The 10,970-nt window shown below is 40.1% G+C and overlaps 1 protein-coding gene across 4 annotated transcripts in view; it reads right to left on the bottom strand.

Moving 5' to 3' along the window:
- Positions 1-319: 319 nt before the first annotated feature.
- The window catches only part of map4k2 (mitogen-activated protein kinase kinase kinase kinase 2), a 32,661-nt gene continuing 22,010 nt past the window's right edge, over positions 320-10,970 (bottom strand). Inside the window, exons 16-32 of one of the 4 annotated variants that reach the window (XM_044021866.1) lie at positions 10,327-10,365; positions 9,839-9,872; positions 9,188-9,344; positions 8,923-9,101; positions 8,647-8,688; positions 7,357-7,441; positions 7,164-7,243; positions 6,873-6,933; positions 6,172-6,295; positions 5,384-5,442; positions 5,184-5,287; positions 4,413-4,590; positions 4,240-4,308; positions 3,668-3,754; positions 3,505-3,575; positions 3,350-3,405; positions 320-2,638 (exon numbers count right to left, since the gene is read on the bottom strand). In XM_044021866.1, the coding sequence (XP_043877801.1) occupies positions 2,551-2,638; positions 3,350-3,405; positions 3,505-3,575; positions 3,668-3,754; positions 4,240-4,308; positions 4,413-4,590; positions 5,184-5,287; positions 5,384-5,442; positions 6,172-6,295; positions 6,873-6,933; positions 7,164-7,243; positions 7,357-7,441; positions 8,647-8,688; positions 8,923-9,101; positions 9,188-9,344; positions 9,839-9,872; positions 10,327-10,365 (1,513 nt within the window). In that variant the 3' untranslated portion in view covers positions 320-2,550. The remainder of the gene's footprint in view (positions 2,639-3,349; positions 3,406-3,504; positions 3,576-3,667; positions 3,755-4,239; positions 4,309-4,412; positions 4,591-5,183; positions 5,288-5,383; positions 5,443-6,171; positions 6,296-6,872; positions 6,934-7,163; positions 7,244-7,356; positions 7,442-8,646; positions 8,689-8,922; positions 9,102-9,187; positions 9,345-9,838; positions 9,873-10,326; positions 10,366-10,970) is intronic. The other 3 variants (XM_044021867.1, XM_044021869.1, XM_044021868.1) reach the window with 3 other exon arrangements.

The raw sequence follows: 10,970 nt of genomic DNA, 5'->3' as shown, positions 1-10,970 counted from the left end.
ATCATCAACTATTATGGCTTTTTTCAGCATCTTAAATGTGAATATTTTCTGGTTTATTTGCACCATATAACAAAGAAATCATTAAAACTGAATAATTTTGTTTTGTGGAAAAAGAAAGACTCAAGAACATCATCATTTCCAGGTTTGATCGACATTTTTTAAAGTATTTTGACATTTTGACAAACGGGCACTCGATGAATCGCAAAAAACAAATTAATCCATAATGAAAATAATCATTATTTGTTTATTTATCATTATTTTAAATACATATGTTTTATCCATTCACAATAAAGCATACAAAAACTGAAACTAATTCTGCTTTTGCTTTGAAGAATATTAAAATCTTTATTTTGTGAAGTACAATCCCTCCATTGTGTAAGAGCACACTGCATTGTATATGGGCTAAATATATCACAATTATAATAATAATAAAAAACAAAATCAATGCATATTGTCTTTCAAGTATCTCTCAGGGAGAGAGAGGTGAGTGTTACTAATACAGTTGTCTTTTTACAAATAAATTAAATACCATTACACACACAACTAATGTAGTGGAATGTACAATTTGGTCAAACAAGCAGGAGTATACATTTGCATTCACTTGTTATGGCACTGCATTGAGTCAAATTAACTTTTAGTCTATTATGTGAGTTAAAACAGGTGTTAAAGCTGTGTTTGACACGCGCAGGTTTTTAACTGCTTTGAAATGACCCTTTACATTCAGAAATGTTTGGCCCTTGAAACCCGCTGGAGCATAAAATTGAATGCTAAGCTCACACATTCACAATCTTCAAGGTACATAAAGATGTGGCTTCCTGAATCAAAATGGTTTTAGATAAAAGTATGAAAACATTCTAGACAATTAGCTAAGCTCGAGTGTTAACACTTAGCTCAAGCTAATGTGCTTTGTAAGCAAGCTTCAACAAGATAAGGTTCTGATGGTTTATTTTCTTGTACTATCTATAAACTCCAAACATGATACATAACATGTACATTAGTCCATTTAGTATTGTGCTGGCAGGTAAACGTACATACATACAGCACAGTTAGCATCACACTAACCGGTCAATAAATGCTCCCTTTTAGGGATTTGGAGGGAAATGCAGCTGTCTGAAATTCCTCTGAGTGCTAACAGCCAGTGTTGTACTGTAAGTACAAAATCTAAGTATCTGTACTTTTATAATTCTCGCAACTTTTACTTCACATTTAAAAAAGAAAGTACTTTGACTCCAAAACATCTCCCCTAACTATCTTCTTTACTCGTTACTACCAAATAAAATCAGAAGAGGAGTTGGTAAATGGTTTGTATTTATATAGTGCTTTTTTAGACTTGATAACCACTTTACAGTATAGTTTTGCCATTCACCCATACATACAGTGCATGTTTCTATCACACTCCTTTCATAGCCATTCACACGGCAACGTGGGGTTAAGTGTCTTGCCCGAGGACACATCGGTATGTGGACTAGCGGAGCTGGGAATTGAACTCACAACCTTCAAGGAGACGACTCGCTCTACCACTGAGCTACCATCGCTCAATCAAAAAATCCCTTTTTCCATCCTTTTACTTCTAAAACTTAAGTACATTTTATATCAGAAATTACTTTTCATACTTAAGTACAGTAAATGTCATACACTTAAAGACTTTTAATTTAGTAATATCCTAAAAACTGTACCAAAGTCATTTTCTGGTAAGATACTGGTACTTTTACTCATGTATCCCTTCTAGGTACTTTATACAAGACAGCTAACAGCTAATCATCAGCATTACAAAACTTTATAGCACTTTATTGAGTTCTTTGTTTTTCTGGCAACTCTATTTAATCTCCATGGATCTATAGAAAGATATTGAGATAAACAAAACTATTGTCTTAGACGCAAGTGTCTGTGAACAACAGTCACATTATTGATCAGTAATTCCATAATAACCCTGTATGAAGTGACGTGAAAGACTAGGATGGTTTTGCTATTAATTAAGCATTTAACTCAGTCTGGAACATCACTGGAGGCAGAGAAAGAGTGGGCGTTCCTTTTTGGCAAAGAAACAGATATAATATATGAATATTTCCACGTCTGTCCTATTTGTTTCAGATTAAGTCAGTCGTTCACATAGTACTGTCCAATTTGTACTGGTGGACATGTGGCAACGCTATAAGTGTCCGTGTTAATGATTTTTTTCTGACTTGATCGCGGTCAAATCAGAGGTGACGTCACTCCCAGTTCCGACTTCCGATGTAAATGGAACGCATCACATGGTCTGTACTGAGAGCAGCGGTTCATGTTGGATGAGGGCGACTTGATTTTACGCGAGAATCTTGGCTTTTGCAGTTTTAATTAGGACAACTCACGAGTTAGAGAGTCTCTCAGTGTTTCGCAGTCTTGTTGCCCCCACAGAACAGAGTCTGAGTGGACAACTGAGTCCCCACACTGACGTTAGTCATTCACAGCAGAGAGGTGGAGTGATCAGTTGTGCGTCGGTGTGTGTCTGCTACAGCTTCAGTCCGCATGGACGCCACTTTTGAAAGGAGAAAACGACATCTCGTTTTCTTCTCAGTAGCTGCTCTCGTGTCCGGTGAGGATGTACAGGTTGCTCAGTGCTGACGGGTCATGGGTTGGTGTGCTCTGAAGGATGATGTCCCTGAACAAAAGAGAGGGGGAAGGAAACACCCTCACGGTTTATCCGAACACCATCAATCAAAGACGTATGGCAAAGGGCCAAAGGTCAGAAGCATCAGACCTCGAATGATCAGCATCATAGACTGATTATCATAACAAAAGGAGAACTATGCAGGATTTTTAGACTAATTTAACAGCTTTGGAGTCATTGTGATGGTTAAATGTCTTATTGCAAGGAGATTGGGATCTGGGGTTAGTGCAAAACTCAGGCAGTCTCCGATCTTACATAAAACGTGAATTGCTTCACGGTAATACACGTACACCCCTTAGTCAGTTAGCGGCTATAAAATCAAGGCAGGCATAGCGTTATTTTAGACTTTAGATTTTAGTTCATCATGTCAGAGCGTTGGCGAAACAGAAGCAGAGAAAACCGTTGCAGAAACAGCTGTCGAGTAAACATTGGACTGGCTTTTTTTGTCGAATGGTGAGAATTTAAAAACACAGAAGCATGCAAAAAGGACGCCGAATGGCATGGACATGGCTCCACGGCTACAATAGTGAGAATAATGCAGTAGGAAAACGTTGAAATAGCAGACAGACTTGCAAAGTTAAATAGGGCAAACCCATGTAACACCTTGTAAATAAGGGAAGCATGTTTAAAATAACTCAAAGTCTGAAGACACACTCACTAACATGGACAGTGAGCGACACCGATATGTTCAGATTAACGTACCTGTTTGTTCCCAACACTCTGAACACGCGACTCTCGTCTGTTATTTCTTGTGTTGTCTGCAGATAAAGGTGAGGGAAACAGAAGTTGCATATTTGAGCGGGAAAACACACACAGGACACGAGATGAGTCCGAGTCTGACACGCGGTGAATCTTACCTCATTTGAATGAAAACTCTTCCCTTTAAGTCCATGTTTCCAGAACGCCAGGACGCTGTCCTGTAAGCACACTGTAACGACGTGCAATGTCACAAACATATCAGCAGGGGGCGTCAAGTCTCACTCACAGTGTTTTGTTTGTTTTTCACATGAATATGCCTACCTAGTGTTTCAATGGGGAAGTCAAAGACCATTTCAGCAGCCAGCTCTTTGGACGGAAGCCCACAGAGGTTCACGATGCGAACTGTTTCTGTACAACAAACAATCATTAAAGTTAGGACGCAGCATGCTAAGATGCTACATCGGGGTAGTTGGATGAATCAGAGAAGTGATTCCCAAACACTGGAGCAGGGTCTACAGATGGGTCTTGGGAGATTTCTTTTGGGATCCCCAAGCAAATTTGTTTTTATTTAAGATTTATATGTGTTGTATATACAGACAAGTCTGTGAATTAGTCGCTACATAACTCAGAAATGTGCTCTTTGTTTGCCATCTTTAAAAGTAGGTCCCCATACACAAAGTTTGGGAAACACGTACACGTTTACGTGCACATTTAAATCGAGCTAAGGCTGTAGATTTTGGTGCATGTGCAGAAAGCCAAGTCCGATGCAGTAATCGGACTATGAATCAAATTATCCAGGTACGTTAAGACTTTCTCGATTTTAGTCGGACTAACGTGTTTACATGACATTAAGAAAACCGAATTATTGTCTTCGTCCGGCTAAAATGACTTACTTTCTACTGCGATGAGGACAGTGTCTCTGTCCAGTTGTGTCACCTGCACTGCCCTAAGTGCTCCACAATCTGCAGACACACACACACACCGAGAGGAGAAGTTACTTGAGAGCAGGTGAGAACCCAAACAATTTCGTTTCAAGGACCAAATTTGACAAAAAGGTCATTCGTACCTGGCACTGACACGGGCGTTCCGTTCAGCTCTATGATGTCAAACTTCAGCTGCTGGTTGGCCGGAGGTTTCCCGTTGCTACAGTCTCTCACACCAACGCACAGCTGAGGAAACTCATCTGTCACCAACACCAGCAGCTCAAACACCGGCAGAGAGTCGGGGAGCTTTATCGCCATGTGCTGCACGGAAAATAACAGCAGTCAGGTTACATCACATGATGGTACGAATGTAGATGGTCTACACGTGTCAAGAGATGCTGATGTTCTTTGATAAAGACAGGACACGTAGGCAGTTTGAATTAAAACAGTGTATAACGTTCTTGTCTCTTTTAGGGATGAGTTTTACTCTGATACAGCAAACCACAGCATCAAAACATGGGTTTCTAAGACAATGCCTGACTTTACACACTGCAACCTGGTTTATAACTGTGAAACAAAGTGTTTTGGAAAAGAATAAGTTAATATATAAACAAATACACAAAGCCTGAGACACTGTGATGGTATTAATGTTCATAATACAGGGAAAAGAAAGGAAAATAGTAAAGAAAAGTTTAAGTTGGTTGTTATTGACCTTTTATGTAAGAGACTTATTTTAAATGACAGAAAACACATTCAGATGTAACTCAGATTTTAACTTTTTTAACTCAAGAGCCACGACTCATCACTTGATTTCATGTAACAATTGTCTCATCTTGTCGACCACTCAAAGCACTTTAAACTACTGTTATGCCGGTCACACATTCACACGCACACTCTTGCATGCATGCACAAACCTTTAGATGCATGAACTTCTGCAGAGGCTCATACCACAGCAGCAGAACCAGGCCGGACGGGACAGCCGCACACAGGAACGTGCTGTCTGTGTATGGGTTTCTTGCTGAGAGACACAGAAAGAGCAGAAGGGGGAGTTGTTGTTAATAAATAAATAAATAAATAAATAAACATAAAATAAACTCTGCTTAAATTCACTTACCTACACTACATGTTCTACAGCCTTTGGTTTCGGGGATCTTCACAGATATGGCGAACTTCCTGTGTTTTAAGAGGGAATACACCTTTAACTGTCTGTTCAGCACCACTACTTCTACAGATGTTTTCCTTGAAGGATAGTTAGGGCTTTTTGAAGTGTCACTGTATGTAATCGAGAGCTTAAGTGTACAATATGTAAAGAAAACTGTATATCCATTGCTGTTAGACAGTATCTATTAGAGTAAACGGAAGTTTTTGTCATCTTGAAAACCCCTCACTCTCCCACACCAAATCCCATAGAGAAAATCAGCATTTTAAGCTCACAAGGAAACAGGAGCTGCTGATCTACTGCTGCCTTATTTGGTAGGTTTGTGTTGTTTGCGTAGTTCTCTGTGAAAGAGTTCAAACACCGAAGATCAAAAACAACATATATGAACTTGCTGATGGAGGCAGCAGTGGGTCAACACCTCCTATGTGCATATGATGTAAAATCGCTGATTTCCTCTATGGACTTTGGTGTGGGGAGTGAACAGTTTACAGAGGGACTTGCACTTCAGTTTCCTGTTGGAAAAGGCTGTAAAATGGCAATTAACACTTTCTTTAAAGGGCTTACACTTAAGCTGATGCAGTGGTTGGCCCTGCTTACTGAGCTCAAGCCTGCCCACAATCAGCAGCCTCTCAGAACACGTAGCCTGTATGCAACACACTTGACTTTGCATGGTCACCTCACACAACCCCACTTCAAAAATCCCACATTAGCCCTTTAACGTCTCCGGTTAAGTCCAGTCGTACCTGGTGCTGATCCTCTCAGTGAAGCGGTTGGTGCCGAGCGACAGACTGCCGTGTTTCTTGGGCACATGTCCTCTCTGCTCGAACAGCGTCGTCAGGCTGTGGGAGTAAAGCTGGGACGACTTTCCTACAGGAACGCACATGTTGATGAGTGTTCACCTAACTTTTATATGGATTTTTTGGCAAGATGACCCAAATCACAATATCAATTCCGACAAGAACCATATCTGTAACACCTAATATCATTTTGACTTGGTGAACAAAACATTTACAAGACCTGTTTTTAGGTAAATTACGTAAAACTTTATTGTTTGCAAGTGTTTTAAAGACATACGCACACATATCTAAACTCAAAAGACTGGGAGAATTCAACTAATTTGTTTGGGGACCTGAAAAAAATCTCCCACAACCCATCTGTGGGTCCCGACCCAGTCTTTGGGAACCACTGATATACAGTAAATTATTCTGTGTTTATAACAATTTGGCGTGATATGTTTGGTTGATGCCTCCCATCTCCACAAATAGTTTATTATGAAATGAAATGATGCACAAAAACTGCATGACTTTAATAAACATTCACTGGGCAACACTTCTGGTTTGTCTCACCAATCTTGTGTGTCTGCACTGATGTCCTAAATTGCGTATTGATGATGATAAAGTGACTTTAATTCACCGGCTAAAACCATTATTTACATGTTTGTTACCTGAGACAGACATCAGCACATTGTTCATGACATACAGCCATGTACATCTCTGAGGGAGCAGCTGTGGAGGGAAAGAGAAGACTCTCAGTAACATAATCATCACGTTTTTGACTGTTTGGTCCATACATTTGATTTCCAATATGCTGATAAAGATGTTTTTGTTGAGGTAATTTGATTTTCCTTTTTAGAATACTACGGAAACTAACTAAGGAAATGTATCCAGAGCTTCCTCTATTTCTTGGACAGTATAAGGTCCACAACACAGCACGACTTATCATTTAAATGACTCGCCTTCTCTAGTGTGTCTTCATGAAGTTCGTTGAGGTTCAGTGTGTAGATGCCTTCCTCCGCTCCAAGAATCAGGTATTGATCTGAGCAGAAAACAGGACTCATCATAGTACTAATAAATGAGTAATTGTACTATAATTTTAGGCAATAATAAAATTAACAATAATTAAGGAGGAATCAGAAATGACTGCCTCACCTCTTGTCTTGGGTAAAATCCAGGTGACAGCACAGTTGATGTTTAGAGGACAACCGTTGAAGACTTTGGAGAAGCACGCTCCCATCTACAGAAACACCACAGCAAATTCATCACATCACACTTACATTTCGACCAACGAGTGATTGAATTTGTGGACTTCATTTAAAAGTCATAGTTCGTTTTCTTTTGTGTGATTGATGAGGTTGCGTAAACCTGTGATTTTTGTGTTAGTGATCAGAGCGTTGCCATTGATCAAGTGCCATTCAGTACGTTTCCATGCACACATGCAGTTAAACTGCATTTATGCTCTCAAGCTTATACAATTGGGTATTTTTAAGCGAATAGGTCCTCGTACCTGAATTTTGCCATGTTTCTGTCGCCATTGTCTTATTCTTATGCGTATCGGCTTCTTCTACTAATTAATGAAGTTCTAGCCAGAGAGGTGGGAGCTGTGGTGCATTTACAGAACACCCAGACCAGCTTGAGTCTCACTCTTGTCCGACTGAACATACACGCATAACAGCAGCATTTTCTGGGCGTGTGAGTCCGACTTTGAGGAATTTGATTTAAGACAATTTCAGTCGGACTAACATGTTTCCTGAAATGACGTTTTTCTTATTTTATTCTTAAGGTTTTCCAAAAATAAATAAATGGTTTCATGAAGTGTCTGGAGAATATGTATGTATATATATGTATATATATATATATATATATATATTCATATATACATACATATATATATAGATATATATATATATATATTCATATATATATATTCATATATACATATATATATATATATATATATATATATATATATATATATATATATATATATATATATATATATATATATATGTATATACATATATATACATACATACATACACATACATATATATATATATACATACTATGCCAGGCCTGTATGTTACGCTGCCATAGAAAAATACTTATAATACAGAACAAGAAAATATTGTGTGCTGCGTACAAACTCCGAAGTCGACAAAGATGCAAGAAGTGGGAATTATCGTTTTTGTGAAGTTGTGTATTGGTTGTATACACAAAAACACAAGGAAGGCGTTTTGAGATTTCTTCACTCTGGGACCTGTTTTCCCAAAATATCACTTTAAGTTTCCCAAATTTGCCAGTTCCATGTGGATGAAAAAGCAGGATGGAAAGGGATGAAAAAACGTACGACGTACAACGAGCCCTACAGTGTAATTCATTCTTGCCATGTAAACGTACTGACTGTGGGTTTGTAGGCATGCTGTTAGATGTCACACTTACATGGACTTGAGGGGTGGGAGGAAGTCCATGACACTCAGCCCTCTGGAAAATGTCAAGGGTTACACGGGACAAAACACAAAAGGGGAGGACAGAAACTGTGCGTCACAAATCAACATCTCGCTTGGTTGCATGATTCGTCGTCTCTCACTCACACACACACAAACAAACAGACTTTTAAAAAGGACCCAAACACAAAACCAAAAGATTAGAAAGTTATTATTCGGTTAAATCACACAAGATGATCGAGGACACAGGTGTTTGGCTTTTTGAACTCACAGAGTTTTCAGTCTGCTTCCTTAGTGTGCTCCATTCGGGGGATAGAGGTGTCTCTCGCTTTGGAGATGAGACACTGGTGGCCTTCCTCTTTTCTGCCGTTACAGCACCCCCCCCGGGTAGACATGGGTCACTGCAGCGCTGTCTGATGTCCTGACTGGCTGAACACCTGGTCAGTGCTTCTTAAAGAGAATATATTTTGTCTTAGGTGCTGAAAAAGCTGACATGTCAGTGACGTGATGTGACGTCAGATTGGGGTGTGTCGTACCTGTGTTGGAGGCGGAGTCAGTGGCGACGACGCTGTCGGGGCCCAGTGTACAGGTCGGCCTCAGCGTCAGGTCACTGTCCTCTGTGCTGGGAGACAAAAAGCTGAAGGCCGGCAGAGACGCTGTGGACGGACTGAAGAGACTGCTCTTCTTGTTTCCCTGGAAAAAACACAAACACATTTCACACTTTGAGAGAATAAAAGAGATGCATTTTGATGCATGAAACATGAAAAGGATCAAATGCTCTTTGACCTACACTAAAATAGTCCAGTTATATCCTTTTCACACTGATCAAAAATCCAGTTTAATCACCAGGTCCATTTGCAGGTGCAGCCACTCACAAAAACACGCCCACTAAACCATAACCCTTACCCTAACGTTTTAGACACAGTGTCTGCGCCTGAGACCCAATCGTCATGTCATTGTGGGTGTGTTTTCTTAGGGGGCGTGTCTTCATTCTCATTATATATTCAATTTACTCTCTTGGCCTAAATGTCATGACACAAAATTGTCTTGTTCAGCTTTAAGTAGCTAAACATTCATACATCTCTAACTGTCATATAGCTTTAATGTCCACTGTCTATTGTTGAGTCTAATTATATGATGATTCAATTTGTGAAAGAATAGTTTACAGGCATGCGGTTCACACTCACATCACTAGATGGCGCCCTCCTGATGGTTAAACTCCTGGATAAAAGAAAGAGAAGGAGACACAATCAGAATCCAACAGAGAGCATGCAATCAATGCAAGAGCATCGTCATGACAACAAGATGGACAACAGAGGTGAAGAAGCTGAGGGCAGGGTAACAGCGACACTTAGACAAAAAAAACCTTAATTAGACACCACAAAAATCATAATAATGGTAATTAAGGAAAAAAAAGAAGTCAGACAAAAAAAAGCCCACAAAGCTCAGAACCAGTGGGTTTGTGCTGAGTCACCAAATCCAGTCCACGAAGAGGGACAGCGGGGGTTCAGGGTCTGAGGTTGGGGATTAGCGGGGAATGAACACAAACCCACTGACTCGGCATTAGCTGATATTCACACGAGGACAACATCAATCAGCACAAGAAGCAGGTTTATTTCAGGTGAATTCATGTGGGATGGCGGGGGAGAGGCTGGAGGTGATGGGCGGGGCCTACCTCAGCTGCAGAGCTTGCTCGACACATTCCAACAGGCTCCTGCAACAGGAAGACCTGGTGTTTATCTGACTACGGGCCTCAGTGGCCCACAACAATGAGAGGGAAGGAACCACAGGTCGACTTGTACTGGTTCCAGAATTAAAAAAACCAACAAAAAAAAACACTTACACTGCCGATTTCACAGCGACATTAAAGGATCATTACTGTTTATAATTAAGTGGTTTGCAGTGACTGCACTGCGCCGAGAGACCGGCCTGAGACACACCCTCGCTGAAAACACGGCTGCCAGCGGGGATGCAAGGATTTAACCACTTACTAAATAGCTCACCTAACTGAGTCTACGTGAATATGAATAGTTTTACCACTTTATTTTGCTGTTAGACAGCTTTTTCTGACCATAAACGACCACGCTCACTCTCCTGCACCAAACTCCATAGAGGAAATCAGTGTTTTAATCTCTTGGGAAAACAGGAGCGCCTGGTCTGCTGCTGTCTCATTTGGTAAGTTTGTGCCACGAAAGTAAATCTGATCAACTGAGTTTTTACACCAAAGTCACAATATAAAAGATTTACCTTTACTGATGGTCAGAAAAGGCCGTCTAACAGCAAGGTAAAGTGGCAAAAAATACTCTTTGACTTAAAAGG

The sequence above is a fragment of the Solea senegalensis genome, linkage group LG3 (assembly GCF_019176455.1).
Source record: "Solea senegalensis isolate Sse05_10M linkage group LG3, IFAPA_SoseM_1, whole genome shotgun sequence".
Lineage (NCBI taxonomy): Eukaryota > Metazoa > Chordata > Actinopteri > Pleuronectiformes > Soleidae > Solea > Solea senegalensis.
Note: the sequence above shows the minus strand (reverse complement) of the source record. Positions and strands in the feature narration are given on the sequence as shown.